Source organism: Castor canadensis, chromosome 1, assembly GCF_047511655.1.
Source record: "Castor canadensis chromosome 1, mCasCan1.hap1v2, whole genome shotgun sequence".
NCBI lineage: Eukaryota > Metazoa > Chordata > Mammalia > Rodentia > Castoridae > Castor > Castor canadensis.
In genome coordinates this window covers 118,675,020-118,701,941 of record NC_133386.1, presented here as the reverse complement: position 1 = coordinate 118,701,941, position 26,922 = coordinate 118,675,020, and the positions used below count along the sequence as shown (strand labels likewise).

Genomic DNA, 26,922 nt, shown 5'->3' with positions numbered 1-26,922 from the left:
CATTATAGAGTTAATGAGAAACCACTGTGGTTTTCCAAGTTGGGAAATTAAAAACATAAAGTAGCAGTTTGGGAAACTAATTTGACAACAGTGTGCCGTTTACGCACTCAATCTTTTTTCTGAGTTCAGTTGTCAGTATAATTCCAAGATTTCTGGATCCAAAAGACTTTACAATCATTTCAACACCCCAAATTACATTCACCATCCTTCCAATGCTGGTTAACCAACACAATTAGTTTCTTTCATTTTTATGTGGTCCATGCTAGCCAAGAATATGTGGGGATCATATTAATTCGTTCCTATTGACCATCGGTTTTGTGCCAACTATTACAGTTCCAACAGACAGACTGAGACAGGCTTGAGCCTAAAAAGATACTATTTTGGTGTTTGTGCAAACCATTCCAGCATGTGGTCTATGGTGATAATTAAGAAATACTTTTCAGGCTGAGCAAAATAAGTAGATGAGTACATATTAACGAAAGGACAAAAATGCTTTATCTAGTTATTGAATTAGAGTGATACACTTTTATTCTATATGATTTTGTTCTATTGTTTTAAAAGGATTTTTAAACTAAGTAATACCTGTTCATGATCTGGCATCAATAATTGCTATTAAGTCCATTCATTTACAAATATTTATTGCATTACTATTTTGTGCTAAGTGCTCTGCCAGGAGCAATCCTTACTCTGTTGGTTCTTTCAGCTTAGAGGTTTTGTCAGATTTGATGGCCTACAGTGAACACGGATATCTCTCTTTTATTTACTATTTCTATCTGAATCTGTTTCCTTCACTGAGTAAGAAGGTACACTGATCACATTCTTAACTTATATACCTACCCATAAAATTATGCCAAATATTTTTGTGTATGGATATTTCACTGTGAAATGCCTCAGGGTGCTCTTTGAACAAGTTGAATTGTGGTTAATATGGATCAGTAGGCATGAACAAAGAGTTTAATGCTCTTCTGAATGCAGGCTAGCACTACTGTTTTGGACACATGATCTCTGCTTTCTGGCATTGCTATTTATTTTTCTATTTAGGCCATCCTCCTGTCAGCACAGGTTCTCAATAACTATTTCTTATACCTCATAACTGCCTCTTTACTTGACATAAGATAATTCATTAATTCAAAAAGACTTTTCTGTATGCTAGCACTGTGGAAACTAGAAAATAGACAGAATCAACATAGTCCCTGGCACCAAGATTCCTAAAATCTGGAAGGACATAAAAGAGTAAAACATGCAACAAAACACTCAAATAGAAATTCAGGAAAAAGAGAGGTCAGTTATTAGTACAAATTTCTATGGATGTCAAGAAAGCTTCATAATGTAGGTTCTCAAAGATGAAAAAAGCCATACACTGAAGGTGGGAATAAAAAGTCCATATAGAGGAGTACATTTGCATTTTGGATATTTTCAAACATTATAACACCATTTTTTACTTGGGGTTTATGAATCATGAGAAGTATATGAAGGAACTGAAGGGTCAGATGTCGGGAGAATAATGTGTGAGACTAACATTCTTAAATTTCCTAGCACATTCTTAAAATTCCTAGCAGTAAAAACAGGTATACCAGAATCTTCATGTGTTGTAAGGTGATTTAGTACATAGTGTCACCAAGAAAATACCTTTCTTTCTTAGTATCAATGTTGTTCTTGTTCATAAATCATTGAAAATACACTTATCAAATCATTACTGTGTGCCAGGACTTATGGGTACAAAAGTGCATAAAGTCCCTGACCTCAAAAAGATGAGTCTATCCAGGAGATATCCTGTGAAGTAGCTACAATGTAGTGTAGGAAGTGTTACAGTAAAGGCTGGTTCAAAGAAACAAGACAGCATCCAGCTGTGTTTAGCATTTTTCTGCTTCCAATTGTCTTGATAAGAAGAGCTATCTTCAATCTTCCCCGAGAGTTAAAGAAGAAAGTATACTATGGCCTCATGCTCCTCTTGGGTCTTCCCAAAACAAGCATCTGCTAGCTGTTTTCTTAAGAAAGATCAATTTCTCTAAAGCTTACTTTTCTTAACTGTGAAACATAGGTAATAAAAAATATGCAATCTGGTGTGGCTTACATAATCACCCACTAAAGGCTTCATATTTTTGGTGGTTCAATCCTGAGAATTAAATAAAACAATAAAAAAAACCACAACACATTTACAGCACATAACATAGTACGTGCCATGTATAAAGTGTTTATAATTTAGTTATTATTTATTTACTAGAGGCTGGGGGTATAGTTCAGTGGGAGAACACTTGCCTTGAAGGCACAAGGTCATAGGAATGCCACCATGGAAAAATAGAAAATTAAATTACTTATGAAAGGTATATTTTCCCTACTAAACTATAAATTCCAGTATATCTGACATTGTCTTCAAAAACACTTTTCATCAGAGTCTTGTTAATTCTGTATCCAAGGGGAACTGGTCCCACGACCCCCTGAAGGTATAAGAACCTAAGTATGCTCAAGTCCTTGTATAAAATGATGTAGCACTTGCAAGTCATCTCTAGATTATAATACCTAATACAATGTAAATAATACATAAGTAGTGGTTATATTGTATTGTTTAGGGAATAATGCTAAGAAAAAAGTATGTATATGTGCAATACAGACACAATTTTTTCTAGTATTTTTGATTTGCAGTTGGGTGAATCAAAGGACGTAGATTCAACGAGCCCTCCCTTAGATATGGAGGGCCAATCTATTACATATTAAATCTTTTCTTGCATTTAACTGAAATTTGCCTTATTTATAGTCTTGCCTTCAAAACATCACATTAATCAAGTGTACAGGGTGATAACACATTTTACAAATGAGATATATGCAGGTAAACTGAATTCTTGGCACCCAAGAGCACAGCTTAGATTCAAAGTTTAAGTCAAAGTCTTTTGATCCTAAGAACAAGTCTCCTTTTGATATCACAAAGTCAATAAAACATACCTTGTGTCAGTAAAGGCAATATAAGTAGTGTGGAGTAAGACAGACAAATTACACTAGGTCTTTGCACTAGACATACTTAGCTTTGTGATATAGGGTGATTTACTTCATCACAGTACATTCAGTTTTTTTCATAGGCAAAATGGGAAGAGAGGGAGTGGGGTTCCCATGATGGTTAAATGAGATAATATAGAGTGGTTACTCATAAAAGTGCTCAATAAATATCCAAATACTGTTCTTCCATTCCTGGTTATATTTGACACTAGGAATATTAGGAAAGATGCAATACATACAGGATTTTGTTAAAAAGGGATTAAGAACCTTCCCCTTTTTCTCTGTCACACAGTTGTCTTGGTTCACCATTTACAAATTAATTTTTCCATATGTCTTTATTTTCTTTAGAAATTCTTTATCAAAGTATCTCAGATATTCTATTAACTAGCCCATCTTTTCCTACTCTTATCCTGCACTGTTTGGAAAAACCCAAACTATTTGCTATTCCTGTGGCATACACTGAGCCTTGGGCCTTTGCCCTGCTGATACCCAGCCCCTAATGTCATCTCATCTTCATTGGTTCGAATCTTACCTGTACTTCAAGATTATGTTAAATGAACACTTCCATAGAGCACTTTCAGTCTCTTCTTGGCTTCCTCCATGAACTAGGTAAGAATTTACAGGGTTGGCAGAGTGGCTCACGTGTTAGAGCACCTGCCTAGCAAGAGTAAGGCCCTGAGTTCAAACTCTACACACCATTGCACACACACACACACACACACACACACGCACACACAAGAATTTATGACAGGGACAGAATTGTGTGAGTGATTATTCCAGTTAATTCAACAAAAATTGATTTCTTATCTATTATAAAAGACAGCAGACAAACACAGCTGGGATATGAAATGAAGTCGCTGCATTCAAGGACTTTCAGTATTCTTCTTTATAAAAGTAGGTTCACCAAACAATCAATGCTGGCAAGAATGCATGGAGAAAAGGAACCTTTATACACTGTTAGTGGGAATGTAATGGAAGTCAGTATGGAGGTTCCTCAAAAACTAAAAATAGAACTACCCATCTGATTCTGCTATTTCAGTCCTGGGCATGCATCTACTAAGTCAGCATACAAGAGAGACACCTGCACACCCATGATTACTGCAGCACTATTCACAACAGCCAAGCCATGGAATCAGCCTACTGTGCCCAACAACCCATGGATGGATAAAGAAAATGTAGTACCTCTGCACAACGGAGTTTTACTCAGCCATAAAGAACGAAATTATGCCACTTGCAGGACAATGGAACTGAAGATCATGTTAAGTGAAATAAGACTTTGAAAGACAAATAATGTATGTTTTTTCTCATTTGCAGAATCAGGATCTAAAAACAAACAAAAAGAACATGAATATAAAAGCGGGACTGTTTGGGGGAACCAGCTGCAGGAGGAGAGGAGAAAAGAGAGGGGAAGAATATTACGGAAATACATTACATGTGCATATAGAAGGGTCCTAATGAAACTTATTTAAAAAATTGTAAGACAGTTTTTAAAAGGTAGGGTCTGGGGATGGGGGAAAAGAGTGATAGAAGGGTAAATATGATCAAAGTACTGATACATATGTACAGAACTATCACAATGAAATCCCTCACTTTGTACAATTAACATATACTAATAAAAACAGTGCAAAAACTAAACATGGCTTCGTTATGTAAACGGACAATAAAAAAACACCTTTTATGTTTACAAATAACAGCGCTATTCGTTAGAAGAAAGAGGATAATGGTGTTTTGCATAGGTCCACCCTCCATCTTTGCTGGAGGAGTTTGTACAGCATAGAGTTGTAAAGTATTTTCTAGGATTTCAGACCTGAAAAAAAAAAAAAGCTGGTGATACAGATAAAGTCTATTCTACCAACTAGTTAGGAACCAGGTCGATCTGTCTTCCTGGGCAGACAGAAGACCTGTTGCGTTGGAGGAATGGCAGCGCTCTCCCCGCCCGGCTCACTCTGACAATCAAGAGCTGGACATGTCGCAGAGAAACTTTTCCTTTTGAGCGCGCCTGGCTGGGGCCTGGCCTCCGTCTCCGGGAAGCCGAGGCTGCCTCCGCGGCTTGGATTGGCTCCGAGGAGGAGGAGAGAGCCTTGCGGGCGGCGGCGGCGGCGGCCGTGGTGCGGGGCGGCCCGCGGCGGGGCTGATAAGGGCGGTGGGAGGGAGGCTGCTCGGCCGCGGGCTCGGGGCAGACGCAGACGCGCGGGGCCGGGACGCGGGAGCGGACGGCGCGGAGATGTGGAATCCGTTGCAGGACCCCGACTCCGCGGGGGTCTCGGGGCGCCGCCCGCGCTGGCTCTGCGCAGGGGTGCTGGTGCTGGCCGCCGGCCTCTTCATCCTCGGCTTCCTCTCTGGTAGGGGCGCTTTGCCAGCGGGACCCCCGAGCCCGCAGCCCAGTGGGGTGCGATCGCTGGTCTCCCCCGGGACGGCGATTTGGGTAGGGGCGAGGTGGCGGGAGTTGCGCGATGTGGGTGGGGGCGAGGTGAGGAAGCATAGGGTGATTTGGGTGGGGGCGAGATGGGGGGAGTGGGGCTATTTGGGTGGGGAGAAGAGTTGGACAAGTTAGGTGCAGGTTGGCATTGCAGGGTTGAGCAAATGAGCCGCTTTGTAGGACACAGATGCACAGATTAAGGTGTAAAGAGGAGAGACCGAAACTGAACGTGGAAGGTTCGATCCCTGGCGCCCTGCAAGGCCCGCTGGCTTTGGAACGGGCGTCACATCCCCCTGGGCTATTGAACCAGGTGAACCAGGAGCTTTGCCCCAGGCGGCGCTGACCTGTTTGGAGGTTTTATCTAGTGTGTTCCTGGGGCTGAATGGTGGAATTCAGCAGTGCTTCAAAGGAAACCTTTCTCGCTCATTCTTCTTTCCTTTGGAGTGACAGAGGCACATTTGCAAAAGGGAGAATTACTGCCTGCACTCTGGACGGATCTTTATCAGCAGTTCTGCGTTCTCGCGTGTACTGATTTGTAGACCTAACCCAACTTTTCAAAAAAACTTGAGCAGCTCAGGCAAGCTTAGATTCTAAAATTCTAGTTTTGATTCTGTCACTTTTTAGTGACCTTGAACAGGTTACTGACTCTCTCCGGGCTTCAGTTCCCCTATCGTCATAATGAGGTTAATGTGTGCAACTTACTGATGATAAAAACTGAAATAGCACTTCAAGCTCCTAGCTCAGGTCCGGGTTAGGGGGGAGGACTTTTGGCACTTCATTTCTTCTGGAAGTCCACCTTTCCTCCTGTAGTCCACCCTTGCTCTAAATTCTGGATCCTCTCTGGGATTTGGAAGGTCAGGGCGTGGACCAGTTGGGTTTATTCAAATTCACCGTCTTTACTAGTTTGCTGGGTGGCCCTGGAGTCTTAAAAGACTTTTAAGCCATATACTCTTATCATAACTAACACATGGATATTAGGAACCACCTAGGGTTGTTGTGGAGTTTAAATGAGGAGAGCCATCAATAAGAATGCATTATAAATCGAGGTTCCATTATCTCAATTAGAAAAAAAAAATGGGATTTAAAACTTGGCAAGGTTGGGATGGTTTTCAAATGCCCTGTGAGTCCTAAAGACAACTTGTTCTTCGTGGTGCTGACCTCACGCTGCCTCTATTCACTGTAATATTTGCTTCTTTTTCCCTAGTATTCTCCCTCTCTCCTCCCCCCACAGATCTCTGTCCTCTTCCTCATATTAATTTTTCAAATCTCAGTTCAAATATCTCATTGTCAGTGTGTCCTTTTCTGATTCCAGTCTAATCCAAGTCCCTTGGTTTTATGGACAGGTGTATCCAATCATATATTTTGATATGCATGTTTAAATGCATGTGGACTTCTATTGCAAGTGATCGATATCTGAAAGCTTCATGAAAGCTGACTGGATGCTGAGTTTGTAACAATTTTATTTCCACATCATATCATTTTTGTAAATAAGTCCTTATAAAGATGCCCTATCTCCCTCGAAGTAAAACCAGCTGAAGAAGCTACAGGCTGTGTATGCTCTGGCTATCTATCCACTGCCTTTCTCTTTTGAGCACTGGATTTCTGGGAGAGGTGTTGGGTAAATTGTAGTTTCTTTATAGCTTTTTGAGCTTCAATTTCCCAAGCTTATTTAACTGGAAACAAAATATCAGCATAATTTAAATAGTTTCAGAACCAGAGCAAATTAAAAATCTGAGTTTTGTTTAACACTTTGAAATAATTTATGTACTTGAAATATATCCACAATTAATTCATTATGAACATTTGTGAAATGTTTATTCTAGATTGTCAGACAAGCAGTCACTAGAGAGAGAAACTATGAAGAAAGTAGCCATCATGTTCAAAAGATCTTGTTTACCTCCATCAGTTAAAACATTAACATGATGTTTAATTTGAGCACTGATTTCTTAAACATTTCTTAGCATAACAGTAACACATATTATTGAAATTGGTTTTAAAATATGTTGCAGTAATTTTGTAATTTGAAAATCTGTTTGCAGGATCTTTTTTTCCCAGTGGAAGTAGGCAAGGGAAATTAAACTTCAGAAAAGCTCAGCTAATGCTAGAGATAATGGATAATTTGTGTTTACAATGATGGCTATAATAATAAAGAAAAATAAAAGACTTGTCTATGAGTTCATATCTTATTCCTATATTTGGTTGTATTTTACAGGGTGGTTTATAAAATCTTCCAATGAATCTACTAACACTATTCCCCAGCATGGCATGAAGAAGGCATTTTTGGATGAATTGAAAGCTGAGAACATCAAGAAGTTCCTATAGTAAGCATGCCTTTCAACATTTATAGGCACAGTCTACAGGAAACATTTATCATTCTACTTAGAAGTTTTGGTCTAATATTTCATACGAAGGAATTGGGTTTTTTTAAAGGGAGGTTTTATTTGTTGAGGATCTTGTATCACATTTCATGTAGAGAGGATTATACTTTCAGTTGAACTTTATGCTATTACAGAAATTTGTTTTATTTATTTTCTCATTCACTCATTCATTCATTGAAGTGCTGGGGACAAATCCAGGGCCATGAGCAGACTAAGCAAGTGCTCTTCCCCTGAGCTACACCCCCAGCACCTATTCCAGAGGTTTCAGAGCAGGAGTCAGCAACTTTTTCTAAAAAGGACCAGCCTTCACTGGCCTACTGATCTCTGTCCAAGTAGTCTGCCTTGCTGATGGAGCACAAAAGAAGTTATAAAAAATACATCAACAGACAAGTGTGTCATTTTGTTAAAATATTATTTATGATCACTGAAATTTGAATTCCATATGTTGATGTTTCACAAACTGTTCTGCTTCTTCTGCTTTCTTTGCCTGTTTAAACGTAAAAGCCATTCTTAGCCTGAGGATTGTCTAAAAAGAGGAAGGAGGCCAGATTTTGCTGACTCACACTTTAGAGAAAGAAAGTATATTTAAGTAAGGAAGAAAAATGAACTTTGGAACTGGACAGAATTGAGTCTGAATTCCATCTTTGCTGATTAACAATAAAGTAACTTTGGATGGACACTTCTGGAGCCTCATTTCCATATCTTTAAAATAGGGATAATGATATTACTGAGACAGGATGAAATTGGAGAGCATATGTTTGCTTTAATTTAAAACCTAGTTCCCCTCTTCCTGAAATAGTATAGAGCAAAAGAGATAAACGTATTTTAAAAATATTAGGTTGCGGATGTAGCTTAGTGCTACAGTACTTGCCTAGCATGCACAAGGCCCTGGATTTGATCCCCAGCAAAAGTTAAAAAGTATTTCAAAGTAACTAAAAATAAAATACTTACATAGAAGTAACATATATAATTGATAGGAATACTTAGTTTTTTTTTTAAGTATGAAGCCTTTCTTTTTCTCTCTCTTTCTCTCTTTTTTTTTTTTTTTAACAAATTAGCTTAGTGAATGTGTTGAAAAATATTTGAAATCCCCGAGTGATTGAAGGATTCCCTAGTGAATACAAATTTCAAATTGATGTAAAAAGACCATTACATGTATACGTGTATATGCATAGATCTGCACATGTGCCCCCCTCCCCCCACACAAATTACAACAGAATTAAAACTATGGAAAACATTTGCTAGGGCACCTCCTAGGTTTTTGGAAAGGACTCTTTAAGTGAGAAACCTTGAAGCTTAAACTACGTTGTGGAAAACCCTCCTCTGCCTCTGGCACTTATCGTACTATAATCACAAACAGTAGGCATAATAAAAGGGGAGGATTTGTTTTGTTTTAATTTAGGATAAAGACTGACTAACCATTAATTTCTAACCACTTTCAATCTTTATTCACCAGTAATTTTACACGGATACCACATTTAGCAGGAACGGAACAAAACTTTGAGCTTGCAAAGCAAATTAAGTCTCAGTGGAAAGAATTTGGCCTGGATTCTGTTGAGTTGGCCCATTATGATGTCCTGCTGTCCTACCCAAACAAGACTCATCCCAACTACATCTCAATAATTGATGAAGATGGAAATGAGGTAAAAATATAAATAAACAAAAGAAAGAAACCTTCTTCCCCAATCTATTCTTTCAGATGCATTATGATGTTGGCATTTAATGTAATGGGGGCGGGGGAGAGAAGATTCTGAGAAATCAATTCTTGATTTTAGTTGCTATTTTTTCAGTATTGCAGATGAATATCAAATATGATGTCCTATTAAGCTTCCAAGCAACCAGCATAGACCCTTTGGATAGGTTTCACTCTAAGACACTGAATAGATTTGGAGTTGCTGAGATCATCACAGATGCAGTGTACTATTTGAGCCACCAGTTTTTTTAAATTGATTTTTCTGATTATGTTTCTTTCACTTGATCTTAGCCAAACTTCTGAGAAACAATGAATGTGTATGTCTAAGAAGACCATTTTTTCAGATCTTTGCCAAAAACGTATGTGTGGGCATTTGGAGGGGAAGACAATTTGGAGGGAACATCCTTAAAATGGTCTTATCTAAAGAATTTGTAATCTTCTTTTCAAGTTAGATCACATACTTGAGGGAGAAGAGATTACACAGATAATTGAGATATTTCTTATCATGATATATGTTCAATAGAAAATCTCATAAAATACAATTCAAATATTCAACCCTCTCTAGCATACCCCAGTTTTAAAGCTACCATAGCGAGCATAGTCCCTTTTCAATCTAGATAGCTTTCTAAATTATGTAGATTGAAATGCTACATATAGTTTAAATGTTTCAAAATATGTCATTAAGCTTTTCTTATTGACAATGCATCAGTCTTTTCTTGATAATTAACCTGTTATTTGGTTGTATTGTCACTGATGCAATCCCATGCTAAATTAATCACCTGGTTCTATGTTCCCATTTCCAGCATAATTGCTATTCAACTATGAGTTGATTCTTTTGATATTTACCTCAATTTCCACAAATAACATACTTACATTGCTTTTGTTTCAGATTCAGGTATCTTCTATGAACATCTTCACCCCTCTTGCCTAATCACTAGTGTTGTCTTACTGTCTTCTATCTCCCAGCATAGTTTGTTATATATGATTAACTGTTCACAGCTGAGCGTGGTCTCTTCCACAACACAGACAAGTTCCCCTGCCTACAGGGAACAAGTAAAATGAGTAGTTTGTAAATTCTATCAGAAATCCAGTGTTCATATATATTAGATATATAAACTTCAACCTTATTTATGCAAAGATAACATACCATAGAGATTGAACTTCATACTGCCTTTTTATGTCACAAAAAGTACATAAAATTTATGAACTAAATTGTTTTAATTATAGTCACATACATAATTTGAAGGCCTTGGTGAATTTTGGAAAGTGGGTAATGACTTAACATTTGATAAAGTCAGCCAAAAAAGACATTTCCTTGACCTTAAAAATACTTTTCTAGTTTTTAAAATAGCTCATAAATTTGCTGTAAAATTCACTGTTGCATAGTGGTGCTGTAAATTTGAAGATTACCACAATCAAGTGAGACAAGCTTGAATTAAGCTGAAAGACTGATCAGACTTTATTTCCAGGTGGGTTTTTAATCCTTCTTAGCATAGTGTGCATTACCCTGTGTTTCAGATGGGTTTCTACTCTGTGTGAATTACACTAAAGAAGGGACATCTGGAAGACTTGGGGATTCTAGTGGTGATAGTTGATTTGGTCTCAGATGCGGTCCTGTCAGCCTCAGGAGGGGGAGGTAACTCCCAGGTCTACCCCTGCATCATTGTGCTGGCCAGGACACACAGTTCCATGTTGAAAGGAAGTGGTGATAGCTGGTAGCCTTGACTTTCTTCTGGCTTGGAAGGGAATGGCTTTAATGTTTCACCATGACTTTTGATATTTGGTCTAATCTTTATCAGATTAACTTAATTCATTTCCTTTCCAAGTTTACTAAGACTTTTTGCTATGCATTTGTGTCAGATTTTATCAACACACTTTTCAGATCAAAATGTAAGTTCTCTTTCTTAATCTGATGATAAAATGACAAGATAATCTAACCTTGCATTTCAGGAATTTGTAATATTAGTTAAAATTAGTGTCTTGAATTCACATATTCCTGTATATATTCAGTTTATATTCACAAGTTTGGCAGTTTTTTTTTTTTTTACAAAAAAATGGGTTGTTTCAGTATTATCTGAAAAAAGATTACATTATATTTAAATGGCCTTTTTATTTAATCTTTCAAACTCAAGGAAAAAAGTTGATCTTGATACTTTATTTTCTGGAAGATTTTAAGCTAATGATTTAGTTTCTTTATGTCAGTTTGAGAATGGATAGATGAGCTGACAGAGAAATTAAAAAAAAAAATTAAACGGGACAAACTTAAAATTAAACAACCAGGAAGTAAAAGCTGAAAAACAAATCAAAATAAAACAAAGCAAAGCAACAATCTCCCCTCCCATCACCTGCTCATGGATACTAAGTTACTAGAATAGGGAGAAATAAGGAGGCTGTTTGCTTCTGCCTTCTTTGAGATGTTAAGAAGCTACAAACTCTTGGAATGTGTAGAAACAAAAAAATTGGTAGGTAAAAAAAAAATGTCAGGTAAAAGAAATCCTGAAACTCTCTATTGTCACTGTGTTTGGGATAATTATATCATATCTCCATGATTTAGAATAATAAACAACACCTATCTTGGCCGTGTTTTGGAACCTGTTAGGCTCACCTATCATTTCTAATGATTAGGGATTGCTAGCCCTGTATGACCGCAGCGGAACCCCCAGATCAGAAAGGATAAAGACCCCAGATAAGGACCACCATTTTGAGTCTTTACTCCCATTTCTTGAATGGGAAACAGGGACTGTTTCTCTCTCACTTTTTCTATTTCTCCCTACTTTATCCTGTTACACTAAAATAAGATCTGCTAAAACTTCTACCTCGTGAGACTCTCCTTTTTGTTGAGACCCCTTGAACTGTTTTTCACTGAGGATTTGGTACAAACTAGGAAGCCAAAGGAACCTCCTTATCTCTTCCCTCTTCGGGTAATAAGTTTTCATGTTTTCTAGAATGCATTTTTTCCATTTCATCTAAGTTTTCAATTTATGGTCATCACTATTCTTAAAATTGTCTTTTGTAAATCTGTGCAGCATCTTCAGATATGCCTTTTTTATTGCTAATATCTTTTGTTCTTTTGCTATTTTTTTCAATTATTGATCTTGAGAGAAATTTGTCAGTTTGCTAATGTATTCAAAGAACAAACTTTTGGCTTTTGCAGTATTTTCTTATACATTTTTTATTTGTTTTATTCACCCCTTTATTAATAATTCATCCCAATTTATAATTGTCTCTTTTACTTTCTTTGTGTTTACTTTGCTGTTCTCTGTAGCATCCTCTATTGAATGCTTAATGTATTGGTATTTAGACTTAAAAAAGTACGAGTCTTAGGGCTATAAATTTTCCTCTTAGAACTACTTTAACTGTAGCTCACGTTTTGATAAGAAGCTTAGTTATGAGTAATATCTAATTGTTTTCTAATTTCCATGTTTGCTTTTGATCCTGCAATTATTTAGAATTTAAAAAATTTGTTCTCATTATCTGGCTTGATCTTATTACAAAAATAAATATATCATGATTAGGTAATGTGTTTTGTTGGACACTAATCCTTTGACAGTCATGGAAGGTTTATTTAGAACCTAGTATGTAGCTAAATTTTATAAATGTTCTGTTTCTTTTAAAAAAATACATGTCAGTTTGGGAGTTTATATGTTACATTTGTTCATTAGCTTAAGTTTATTAATTAGTTGGCTAAAATATTTTCCTTAATGTGCCCCCATTCTGTCTGCTTTCGAGAGAAATGTTAAAGCTAAGTGCTATATTGAGTACTGAAATTTTACTATAATGAGCTGGGTATAGATTAGGTTTTACCCATTTTGGTCAGAACTTATTGGTCCACCTGAGTCTAAAAATTCATGATGCTGTCAGTCTTGGAATACTATTAGACGTTATATATTCTGATCTATTGGCTTCTTCTATGGTGTCTTGTGTGCACTTAGTGATTTTTTTTTTTCTGGCTCTAAGTTCTACTTCTTTGTAACTTTCTGAGGATACTTTAGGTTAAATTTAAGGCTAATTCTGCCCCTCCCCATAGAGCACCACAAACCAGACACTACTTTAAAATAATTTTTGTTTAGCATGAAACATTTTGTCCCACGTAGGTAGTGAATGCAAAATTATAGGCTGGTGAGTTCTCTGTGGCCTTTCTTTCTCCTCTACCTTAAGCTACTTTTTCTATGGAACAGGTTTGTTACATTGCTCTTTGGAGACCAGCTCTATGAAGGAGTCTCCTGTTAGACTCCATTATTTGGGTTGGCTTCAGACTCTTAATTCCTGTGTTCTGTTCATGGGGCTCAGGCTTTGATAAATCAAACTAGGGCAAAGCAGACTGTTCAAGTTAACTTTGCATTACTGCAACAAAATATCTGACACAATTAACGTTATTTTAGCTCAAGATTTTGAAGGTTCCAGTCCCTCATCCGAGTGTCTCATGGCTTTGGGCTAATGGCAGGACTGTGTGGTAGGTTACACTACTAACCCCATGGTGAGAAAGCAAAGTGGGACAGGCTGGGGGTACCCTCCCACTGCATACCTTCAGTGACCTGAGGACCACCCACCACACTCCATCTCATAAAGGTTCCACCACCTTTCAGTAGCACCATCTGGGGACCAAGTCTTTAATGTGAACGTTTGGGAGATATTCAACATTCCAATAATAACAGACACAAGTACGGCTTCTCAATATTCCTGCTTTCGTGTCTTTTTTCTTTTTCTTTTTTGTGCTTCTGAGTATTCCTTACTTTTCTTTTTCCAATTCAGTGATACACTTGAAAAGACACACACACACACACACACACACACGGTTTTCATTCTTTCCAGTGTGAATATTGTTCAGTGAATCTAGATACTCTTAGGTATCAATTAGTTCCCAATTATATAATTTATTTTAAAGCGAATTTAATATTTAATTTGTTCCTAAGAAATTATCTTAGCACTATTATAAATGTACAATTTACTATACAAATATAGTATGATTCAACTGCTATATCATACTATGTTTGTATTTGAGGACTAAAATTTTTTTTAAATTTTGTTGCTTTTTTTTTTTTTTGAGATAAGGTCTTACTATGGAGCCCAGGCTGTCCTTGAACTTGTGGTTCTTCTGCCTTAGTCTTCTAGTGCAGGAATTATAGGTGTGTGCCACTATGACTGGCTAAAATTTAAAAATTTTTTAAAAAATTTTTCTTGCCTATTTTTTTCTGTCTGGTCTGTGACCTTTATTTAATTTTTTTCATTTATTCATATGTGCATGCAATGTTTGGGCCATTTCTCCCCCCCACCACCCTCTGCCCCCTCTTTAATTTTATTTATGGAAAAAAAGCCCTTTTTCCCTACAATGAACACTGATGCTTACAGGTTCTCTCAGAAACCTTGTGAATCTACTTTCCTTCTAAACTTCTATGAAGCAACTATATATTTAAGCTTTTGTTTTTATCACACAGGGATATATGTCACTTTTGAAAAAAGTCTGTTGCCAAATTAAATATTAAAAACCCAGAAAAACAAAAATGAAAAGTTTAAAGCAGAAAAACATATATTGCTAATTCTTCCTTTCTTCATGATATAGCTGTTCCCTTCTCTTGGAAGATCACCTTGCTGTCCTCTCTGAGCCTCTCGTTCTGTTTCTGCAGAGGACCTGTCTGCAGTACTTAGTTAATTTCCAATTGGAGGCTCTTATTTGTTTGCTTGTTTAGCTTTGTCTACCTAAAGGGATTTTTAGAACAGGGCCTGAATTTATTCATCAAAGCATTCCTCATAGCTCCTGGGAGTGGTGGGCATCTGTCTGACATTATCCAAATGCTAAAGGATTAATTAACCCTCTACTGATAGGAGAGATAGTATGCATTTTTCTTGCTTGGTTGTAGTAATCAAACTTTAACAGATTTATTTTGATTATTATATTTGTTTCTCTAGATCTTCAACACATCGTTATATGAACCCTCTCCTCCAGGGTATGAAAATGTTTCTGACGTTGTGCCACCTTTCAGTGCCTTCTCTCCACAAGGGATGCCAGAGGTAAAAATGCAACACAGTAAAATAAAATAAAAATGACAGAGGCCCTCCTTCCCTCATGCATGCAGGCAACAATTAAAGGATACTAAGAGAATTTTTGGTATAATTCAAATTTACCCTTTTTCCATCTTTAAGAAACTAAGGTTTCTTAGTTAAAAAAAACAAAACAAAACCAAGTATCGATTAAATTTTCTTGTTCAAGGTGTTTTTAATGTACAAGTCTACACATTTATTGACTGTACAACACACCCAACAGTATATTGCAAACCCATCAATGTACAGAATGTTACATTACTTCAGAAAGTTCCCTTGTGCCCCTTCTTAATCAATTACACATTCCCTTGAGGCAATCATTCTTCTGAGTTTTTGGATGCCTGTGTTAATTTTTCATTGCTGTGCAATGTTCCTGAGATAACTTGCTTAAGGGAGGAAAGATCTACTTTGGCTTCTGGTTTCAGAGGTTCAATCCACAGTTGCTACGCCCTATCACTTTGGGTCTACAGAAAGGCAGAAATAAATAGCAGAAGGGCCTGGGGAGTAAAGCTGATCACCCCATGGTGTCAGAAAGCAGAGAGAGAGAGAGAGAGAGAGAGAGAGAGAGAGAGAGATGCTTCGGAGGTGATGTTCCCTCCAAGAGCCTGCCCCCACCTACCTATTTCCTCCAATCAGGCCCACCTTCTACAGTTTCTGTCACCTATCAACAGTTCATTCAATTCTGAATCCATCAATGAATTAATCTATTGATTAGTCCAGTTGCCGCAAGATCCAATCACTTCCCAAAGGCTACCTCTGATCATCGCATTGGGAACCAAGACTTCAACACATGAGCTTTTTTTCGGGGGGGGGGCACTTAATATTTAAATCATAATACTGCCACACATTAATTTTGCCCATTTTAGAAATTCATGTAAATGGACTTGTATGGCATGTATTTTTTGTGTGTGTGTCTGGCTTCAACCAATAAACATTGAATCAGTGAGGTTCACGTTTGAGCATTTATCAGTAGTTCCTTACATTTTATTGCCGAGTAACATCTTTTCTGTGACTATTGTATATATTTTGCTACAATTATGTAACACTGCTTAGTTTTCAAAGGGTTTCAATTAACCAAGAATAGTGATGCATGACTGTAATTCCAGCACTCAGGAGGCTGAGGTAGGAGGATCACTTGAAACCGGAAGATTAAGGCCAAAAACAAAAAATAGAACCAATAAACCAAACAAAAAATAAGAGTGACTTAATGTCAGGTAATGCCATATTTTTATTCAGTTAAAATTATTTCTACAGTTTTCAAATGAACTTAATTTGTTAACTTATTTCTAATTAAAAAAATCTCACAGACTATAACAAAGACTATTTCTATTGGCTATAGGAAACAAATTTCAAATGAACAGTTAGCACTATATTTAAAACTGGCACATAATACAGATGCTTACAATCATTGTAATTATTTCATAATTGATCATAGGAGATTTAACAGTTGGAAAAGAAGAGACTGAGTATATTTTAGCTTTTTTTGTGGTATGGGGTTTGAATTCAGGGCTTTGTACTTACAGGTAGGTGTACCACTACTAGAGGCACAAACCAGCAAGAATTTTTTTTTGTGTGTGTTTTTCTTTTCTTTCTTTCTTTTTTTTAATAAGAGTTTTTTATTCAATGCTGGGGATTGAACCTGGGGCCTTATGTGTGCTAGGCAGGTGCTCTACCACTGAGCTACACACCCCTGACCCTTTGAAGGCCACTCAGCCTTATTCCTCCGGTTAAGGCTCACTAGTTTCATGCATCCAGGTGAGGTCCCTTACTTAATTTATTTTGCTTTCACTTCATGTCTCATTCTTATTCTTGGTCCCTTTCCTCTTCTGCATTTCCTATAGCCACACATCTACTCTAACGTGTGCCCTTAGGAATGTGTGTGTTCTCGAAACTACAAGGCTTTGTTTTTGTGTTTGATGACTTTAATTACATAAGTAACATTGTACTTTAGATCATTCTTGATGTCTTAGTATTTTTAGTCAACAGTCTTCTAAATCTTCCTCCACGCGTATACTGTCAGGGTTGTTCACCGGTTTCCCCGGCTGCAGGTCACTTCATCTCAGGCACATAGTGTGAGCAACTCACCATAGTGGCAAACACCTGATTTGTCCCTAAACTGCCATCATCCTGAGCACTGTCACAGTGGATGTGCTCGCACGTGTCCAGACACAGGCCTGTGAGGGATTCTCCAAGCACAGTAAACCAGGTATGGGTGCTGTGTTCCAGGGAACACGTCATTTCCCAGAGTCTGGCACTGGCAGTGAGTGTTCACTTTTCCTCAGATTTCTTTGAGCCCTTCAAATTACGTAACTGTAACTTCGCTCATCTTGTTATTTCCTTATTGCTTTAATTTGTTTTGATTCACATTTCACTGATGACAAATGAAGCCACTCATCTCTAAACACACATTTATTAACTACTCTGGGTTTTTGTTTTGTGAAATGATACAGTCTCTTTCCCTGCTGAATTTCTGACCTTTGTTCTCTTCTTTCTTTCTTTTTTCCTTTTTTTTTTTTTTTAATGTGTGTGTACTGGGGCTTGAACTCAGGGCTTACAGCTTGAGCCACTCTACCAGCTGAAGGGTTTTTTTTTTTTTTTTTTTTTTGAGATAAGGTCTCGTGAACTATTTGCCTTGGCTGGTTTCAACCCACAGTCTTCCTGATCTCTGCCTCCTGAGTAGCTAGGATTACAGGTGTGAGCTACTTGCACCTGGCTCTCACATTTTTTCTTGTTAAGTTGTATGCATTTCTTAAATATTTTAGTTGTTTGTCCATATTGTTTTTAGATGTTGAAAATATCTTCTAGTTTTTAACTCTTTGTTCCTTCTGTCTATGTGGCCTTTTATTGAAAAGAAATCCTTAATTCTGATATTGTCAAATTGTTCTCCATGTGTTTTTGTGCTTTGGGTCTTTTAAAATTAATTCCCTCCATTATTTGCAGTGATATGTCTACATAACCAGGTACATATAACCAGATATATAAGATATATGAAAGCAATAGTTAGTAAAACTTCATTTTAGAAATAAGATTAATATTACCATACCTCTGTCAAATATATATGGACAAATAATATATGATAGCAGAACATTTAACAAATGGATTAAAATTCCTATAAAATACACTTTAAAAGTCTTATTAACTGATTAGATGAGTATGAAACAATTGAAGAACATTATTAAGCAGGGAAAAGATTATGTGTAAAGAAATCCATTACAGCCAAGCCTGGTGGTGCATGTATGCAATCCCAGCTACTCAGGAGGTTGGCAGGAAGATTGTAAGTCTGAGACCAGCTGGGCAATTTAGTCAGCTCCTATCTCAGAAACAAAATAAAAAACAAAAGGCCTGGGGCATAGCTCAAGTGGTAGCATGAGGTTCTGGGCTCAATTCCCAGTGCCACCAAAAACAAAGAAACGTAAAAACATGATGATCAGTTTGTAGGTTTACTGCATAGAGATCATTATCACTTATTTTTCTTTCAAGTATGTTAAATTCCTCCAGATTAATAGCAGGATAGAAGGAACAAGGTATTCTGTGTGGCATTGCTGTTTATTTTAAAATATCAGATGAACTTGCTTTGCTGAGTTGCCTGTATCCCAGCTTGTACTGTGTTAACTGTCTGTTAAGTTGTGTACATTTGTATGTGTGTACAAAATATTTCACTCTCAGTAATCTTTGACTCTGTCTTTGAATCTTATGGAGGGCAGAATACTAGGTTCTGCTTTAGGCATTTGAAATTTGCAATTTGATAATGTCCATAAAATATAGTCTCAAACTTTAGTGTGTCATAATAAAATTGGGAGGGTTTGTAAAATACAGATTCTGGTCCCACCCTCTGAGTTTCAGTGGGTCTGGAGTAAACCTCAGAGTTTGTGGGTGTTTTTAATAGAATCCAAGGTGATGTTGCTTCTGCGTGTTCAAGGATTGCCACCACTGTCTTCCCTCCCAATTCCATCTCTGTGAACAAGGGAAGGAAAGGAGGGGAAATCGCAAGCCAAGAACACAAGATTGTATTTGTTCACGTCATATGACAATGGCATAGTGTGTGTTATACAAGAAGGTCATTGTCTGAAAACAAAGTTGTTTTCTAACCAACAATTCGCATCTGAGAAGTGCAGAGAGGCCATATCTGTCACTTCTTTTCATTTGAAAAGTTTAATGCCAGTTTTAAGCTAGTGTCTTATTCAGTTCCTTGTCTATCAGAATTTTTTGTGAAGATTACCAGTTTATCAAAAGATAGCTACCATTTAGTACCATTCAAAGAAATGTTCTCCCCAAAATTGGTGATACTAAGGGAAACTTTCAAATAGGATACTTTCACTATTTTTTTCTGAAATCAAGTTGGTTAACTGTATCCATAGTTATAATTGAAAGTGTACTGTCGAGAGGGCCAGCAATTATAAATCAGACATACAGTGCTATCATTAATAGTGTTACCATCATTAACAGTGTATTAATATAACCTCGGTCTTAGGAAGAACTACAGTACCCCAAAGTGCTCCTTTCACAGAATAAAAACCCAAATGTCACCTTATTAATTAGACGCTCCCCATTTTATTTAAAATTGTACCTGCTCAAGTATTAGTTTACTGTTGGCATACTCTAAACTTTTTTTTAGTTATCTATAACACTTACCATCTTTTAATATGAATATATTTAATATGCTTATATTTAATAAGCTTATATTTAACTTATTGTTTATTATCTTATTCTCTTGCTTCCAACCACATTAACCTAAGTTCTTCAAGGACTGGGATTTGTTGTATCAACTAGAACCCTGGCCATAATAATAGGTCTTGAACAAATTTGTCAAATGAATCTTAGCATTAATTTGGAAACAACTCTGATTTTTTTTTTGGATATAAATTTGTTGTGTACGTGCTATGAGAATTGTGGCCAAAAAAGGAAGACTATAACCAAAATAAAATCATAGCATATTGGAAATTGTTTGGAACAGGGTGCGTGAAGACTTTCCAAGTGCAAGCATGAAATTGCTTTATGGAAATCTTTTGTGGAATTGAGACCTAGCATGTGCTGAGGTCCTACTGCTCTCAGTGCCCACCTCACTAATTAAAATAATTTTTTCTCCTATTTCACAAATGAAAGGCACATCCCACCCGTCCTAAAACACATATGAAGCATTGCTCTGAGTTGTAAAAATCATTTTCAGCTGATATGAAAACTAACTTAGATGATAATCCATGTGTGTAATTTTGGAGTTGTAATTTGGGTAGCATTTATATGATGTAGTGACAACTCCATAACAAAATTTTTTTTCTGTTTACTTTTTATTTATTTATTCATTTAGTTGCAGTACAGGAGTTTGAACTCAGGGCCTTACACTTGCTAGGCAGGTGCTCTACCACTTGAGCCACTCCACCAGCTCAATAACAAAACTTTTTTTTTTTTTGGGCAGTACTGGGATTTGAACTCAAGGCCTCACACTTGCTAGGCAGGCGCTCTACTACTTGAGCCATTCCCCAGCCCTAACAACTTTTTAATTCCCATCCAATGTGTCTCAGAACATATTGGTAAAACCAAAAAATGTGACTTAGAACTGTTACTGATCCCTGTCTCACTGTAGCAATAACTAATTTTTCCATTGATTTTATGAGATAGTGCTTTACCATTCTGTTCATTGCATTAAGAGATGCATTTCTAAATCAATTAAAATTTATGTTTATGTATATGTGTAAAAATTAGCAATGATGTTAGACTCATTTTGATACTACTAATAATTATAACTTACTCCTGGAGAATTTTCTTAACACACAGCCTGTCACAGGAAATACATGTTTAAATAGTTGATTTATATGATTTACTACTTACTTAAGGGAATTTGACAGTGATAATAAAAAACTTTCAAGTATACCTAGATTCAAGGCAATGGAATTAGAAGTGGAGTCTAGTGTGCTAAATGATAATTTAAGTGTGTTCTCCTGAACTCAATGTCTGTGACAGAGAGGGAAAGGAAGCTAGAGTAGTCAGGAGGAGCAGTCACCCTGCGGTCCTAGCTTAAGAACTGCCCTGATGACGATATACAGAGTCTGGAATAGCCCTTTAGAATTTCTCTAGAGAAGAGTGTATTCACATATATTTTTAAATGGCTGATGTTGAATAATAGTAAGTATAGATAGTATTTAAATTCCTTTGGATACATATAAAAAGTTACATAAATTGCTCTAAAGTGTTAATGTTAGTAGTATGCTAGAAATTACATTCCTTGCAGATTCATAAAAGTATGATAAAAAATTTTATATGTCCACGTAAAGTAAGTGAATAGGTACACTGCTTTTCAAAATTAGTTTAGGGACTAGAGGAAAAAACTATTGGAGGATCACTGCTCTAACCCAGCAGTCATTTCACAAATGAGAACGTTGAGATTCAGAGACCTTAAAATACTCGCACATGATCACACTAATGATTGAAAGTAGACCATGAATAGGTCACTTTTCCTGACTAGTGGTTGTAAACCCATTATGCTCCTCTGTGTGAAAACTCTCATCAAAGGCTCTTTCGCCTAGGGACCTGGACCCCTCCACTGCATGCAGGGTATGTGTATCTATGTGTTTTCCTGAGGGAGTGCTACTATATCTTTATAGCTATCTAATAAAAGACAGATAAAGCAAACATTTTTAATGCATATGTCTTTAACTCAGCTAAATCCTTTGTCAGTTTAAATTCACTTCTCCCTTGAATCTCTTATTAAGGCTTATACTTTTCTGTCCTTTTTACATCTTGCTTTTCAAAGACACCAAACATTGCTCATGCAGAGAGACCTTTTCATGTTGTGGATTTTACTAAACTATTCCTGGTCTGAACAGGGGGAGCTAGTGTATGTTAACTATGCACGGACCGAAGACTTCTTCACACTGGAGCGGGACATGAAAATCAATTGCTCTGGGAAAATTGTGATTGCCAGATATGGGAAAGTGTTCAGAGGAAATAAGGTAAAGATCTTCTCTTTCCTTTCCCCCCCAGGACCAAGAGTTGTAATACAATATAGCTCTGCATCTGTGCAGAACCATCCCCTTAAAACTTTCTGAGGCTGGTGACTCTCCTGTATTCTGTAAATGCCCACCTTACAGGGAGGACACACTCACCGTCTTATTGAGAGTAGTTTTGCATTGGGTCACTGGATCCTGCCAGTGAGCAGAGCAGATCCTTGTACCTGCAGATAATCCTGGGTGTCCTACAAAGAAACACGCACTGGATTTGTTGTTAACTTTCAGGACTTTTGTGTTTTAAATATTATCTCCAAAAATAGTTATTAAATTAAATGTTAATAAAAATTGTTATAAATAACGAGAGAAAACAATTTATTTTCACATAGCAGTTTTAAAAATTACTTTCATTGACTTGTTGATATATATATTTTTTCTGTTTTGCAAGAAATTAAATTTCAAAAATACTGCCTTTGAGCCACAGAACAAACAGTAGTCTGATCTGGGGAGTGCACTTGCTTACTGTGCTCCTAGATTGGCAGAGGAAACAGAAAGGGCTTGTTACCATGAGCATGAGGATGTTCCAAATCTGCTACTTCCAGGGCCGATCCATTTTTAGAACTTCAAGTAGTAAAAAGAACAAGGGAATTCTCTGTGATATGTCCTTTGTTGTAAGCCTAACAACAAAAGGGGGGAAATAAAGTTCAGCTACACATTGAAGTGTAATTTTGAAATTTGATATTACCAAATCTGAGGCAACTATGTTAAAATAAGGAAAAATGGACACTGTTTTGTAGGTTAAAAATGCTCAGCTGGCGGGGGCCAAGGGAGTCATTCTGTATTCAGACCCTGCTGACTACTTTGCTCCTGGGGTGGAGCCCTACCCAGATGGCTGGAATCTTCCTGGAGGTGGTGTCCAGCGTGGAAATACCTTGAATCTTAATGGTGCAGGGGACCCTCTCACACCAGGCTACCCAGCAAATGGTAAGCGATTAGACCTCAATCATGACAGGAAATGTAACATTTTCGAGTGATATTATTAAAGAATTTCCTTTGAAATAATGACCAAAAATATCTTCCTCTTTATATCCGGGAATAAAATAGTTTCAAATTCTGAAAATTGTTGGTTAGGTCCCTCGTTCCTAATTTGGAACTCTTGAGCTGATAGGTTTGGAATTCAGATTTTTTCCAGATATTTAAAATGTGATATGGTGCATATACTATTAATGTACAACACTTACCTAGGTGGCAGGGGCAGAATACAGGAAATAAACATATAAATGTTTTCGCAGCAACATGTTTGAATAGGATACCAAGAATCTAAGTGGACTCAGGTATGCTCAAGCCAGATTTTATTGTCAAATGATCTTAGGTTAGGTCAGTTTCGTTGACAAGTAAATTCACCCCAACCTTACATTTTTGAGGGTTTTGAAAAATTTCTAGTTGATAAGGAAGAGAAGGACAGCACATTTAGAATATAGAGTCCAGAAAAGACACTTTTTTTTTTACTTTGTTGCTAAATATTAACTATCAAGGAATGTTTCCTAAATGCCAGCCTCTGCATGCATCAACAACCCCATAACAAGAGAGTATTTTGTTATCTCTATTTGACAGGGGAGGAAAAAGAGACAAGGAGAAGTAAACTGTCTGCCCAAGTTCTCCACACCATGAAGTGGGGAGTTGAGATTCAGATTCAGGCAATCTGGCTTCAGAGTCCACATACTTGTCTTACCCTGAAATACTACCTTGTAAAACATTAACAAAAGCAGCTAAGTTATTTTGGATGCACTCAGTCATCTGATGATGTGTACAAAAATCTGTGGCAGTTTACTTTGTGTAGTGTAACTGAATTTGTGAAAATTGAATGAAAGAGTTTGCCAAAGTATCTGTGGCATTTACATATTTATCTTGTTTTTTCTGTCAAATTATAGATTTCTCTAATAAGCTCAGGGTTTTTAAACTTTTGTAAATCCTTCTTAGAGCAAAATACATTGCCATATGTTTTCCTTTTCTCAATAATACATATTACTCCAATAAAAAAACATATGAATCTGCCTGAACTTTACTTAGTCTACCTTTTTGCACCCAAGGTTTTAAACAATGTCTCATCTTCTAAGTTCTGTTGGTTATATAAGCTGAAATTGTGAAAATAACATGACAGAGTAACTGAACTATTTCTGTTAAGGGTCTTAACATTTAAATGATGAAATTTTAGGAGAAAATCGTATTTTCATTATGAGATTAATATTTATTGAATTCCCTTTTGTGCACTTTACAAAAGCATAGATAGTTATTGGCATCTTGCCAATCTTGTTTCATCTGTTCATTTTCCTTTTTTTATTACTCTAAAGGTTTTCAGAAAAAGTCTCACACAGCATATCATTATGTCATTTTACCCATAAAAAGAATAAAGCTATTTGCAAATGCTTATGCTTCTTATTAGGTAACTTAAAAACTTGGGGAAAAAAATGGAAATAAAAGTTCTAATTTCTCTTAAACCTGAGGAACTATCAGAATATACATTCTGATTGTAAAGGTGACAGGCAATCAAATGCATAGATCTTGAGCTCCGTTCAATAAACTTTGAAAACTGCATACATTCCTGTCATCCAAAATAAAATACAAAGACATTTCTATCACTCCAGAAAGTTCTCTCATGTCCCTTTCTGGTCAACTTTCACTGCACCCCCTATCATCATGTTTTGATATCTGGCATCATACATTGGTTTGCCTGACTTTGTACTTCATTTGAGTGGAATTGGACAGTAGATACACTTTTGTGCCTTGCTTCTCTCATTCAGTGTCATGATTTGAGAGTTTCTGTGTTTCCGCACACATTATTGGTTTGTTCCTTTCGATCGCTGAGCACCATCTGTTCTACTGTGGGACCAGAGAAGGATTATTTATTTATTCTCTTGTTTTTAGAAACCTGATGGATGGAATAAATATGGCTGCTTTCAACAATTCCCAACAAATCTTTTTGCCTGCGTGTTTTCATCTTTCTTGAGCAAATCCATAGGAGTAGAATTGTTTTGCCATAGTGTACATTTCTGTTTAATATTGCTTTTTTAGATACTTACCCTCAGCCATTGTAGAATTTTACACTCTCAAAAGCAATGTATGAGAGTATCAGTTGCTCCACATTCATGCTAATATTTGGAATTATTATTATTTTTATTTGATCAAATCTCATAGATGTAACACGAAATGAAGTATTTAGTGTGATTTACAGAGAACTGCCTCAAAGTGACTGAGTTTTCATTGGAAGCATGTTCATTTCTCCCTCAGAATATGCTTATCGGCGTGGAATTGCAGAGGCTGTCGGTCTCCCAAGTATTCCTGTCCATCCAATTGGATACTATGATGCACAGAAACTCTTAGAGTAAGTTTCCAGAAACAATTTAGTAATTCTCATCAATGGTAATTCCCAAATGTTATGCTTTCATGTTCATTTTTTGGTAGTGGTATTCTCTGAGGTAGTTGGAGCATGTGATTTTATCATTTTATAGAACAGTGCTTCTGTTCTGGAATTTACTTAACATATGGGTATCATACTGAAAAGGAGCTTTCCGATCTCCAATTGCACATAGCATCTTTGACTAATTGCTCTAGCCACTGCCTTCCAGCCCATTCCCCTGTTTCTGTCATCACCTTGCTTCCCTCAGATGTTGCTAGGCGTGATTCAGTGTGGTAGGATGCTAAGATGGGCTTGTACTGGCAGGCACAGGAATCCCCAGAGGTGAGACTTTGCCTCAAGGATCTCTTGATAACCTTGTTCAAATAGACACTGCACCTTCTACTCCATCTTTCTTTCTTCCCTTGCTCCTTTACTCTGTATCAGACCTGTATTACTGTCTGATGGCTTTCTCAGCCTTCCCTAGCTCCCTACTCATTTCCCTTAATAAATCTCTTACTCACCTATTTCTCTTATTTGATACCTCTTGGAGGACTGAAATTAACAAACAGCAGAGCTACTTCCATTTTGTTTTTATCTCTAGTCCTCTTCCCTCTTTTCCTTGTTGACAGATTCACCCCAAATTTATAGTTTTCACAGTGTTAAAAACATTTTCTAGTTAATAACAAAGAGGAGAACAGCAATTCTAGAAACTCATAAAATGACACACTTTGAATATGGAGCCCAGAAAAGACATTATTCTTGCATTCATCATTGAAACGTTTCCAGATTTGATACTAATGAACTTGGCGTTAGAACCCTTCCCCTTTGTTGCCCTATCTTCTGCCTGCAGCACGCCCCTCTTCCTCCACTATCTCTCAGGAGGGGCGAGGACACTGTTTCTTCTCTTCTCAAAGTGGAGTTGCTAGACTAAGCATGTGAGCAGGATGTGCCTCTTCTTTGAGTTCAGAGATTCTTAATCACTTTATTCCAGTGTCTATTAGAAAGCATTTTGTTACCTAGAGCAAGACCCTCATCTTTACAGGTGAGGAGGCTGTTTCCTAGAT

At 36.9% G+C, this 26,922-nt stretch overlaps 1 protein-coding gene across 1 annotated transcript in view; it reads left to right on the top strand.

Moving 5' to 3' along the window:
- Positions 1-5,125: 5,125 nt before the first annotated feature.
- Folh1 (folate hydrolase 1) overlaps positions 5,126-26,922 on the top strand; it is a 48,101-nt gene continuing 26,304 nt past the window's right edge. Inside the window, exons 1-7 of the mRNA XM_020180074.2 lie at positions 5,126-5,333; positions 7,623-7,731; positions 9,245-9,431; positions 15,389-15,490; positions 22,342-22,467; positions 23,259-23,445; positions 25,750-25,843. Of these exons, the coding sequence (XP_020035663.1) occupies positions 5,216-5,333; positions 7,623-7,731; positions 9,245-9,431; positions 15,389-15,490; positions 22,342-22,467; positions 23,259-23,445; positions 25,750-25,843 (923 nt within the window). The 5' untranslated portion in view covers positions 5,126-5,215. The remainder of the gene's footprint in view (positions 5,334-7,622; positions 7,732-9,244; positions 9,432-15,388; positions 15,491-22,341; positions 22,468-23,258; positions 23,446-25,749; positions 25,844-26,922) is intronic.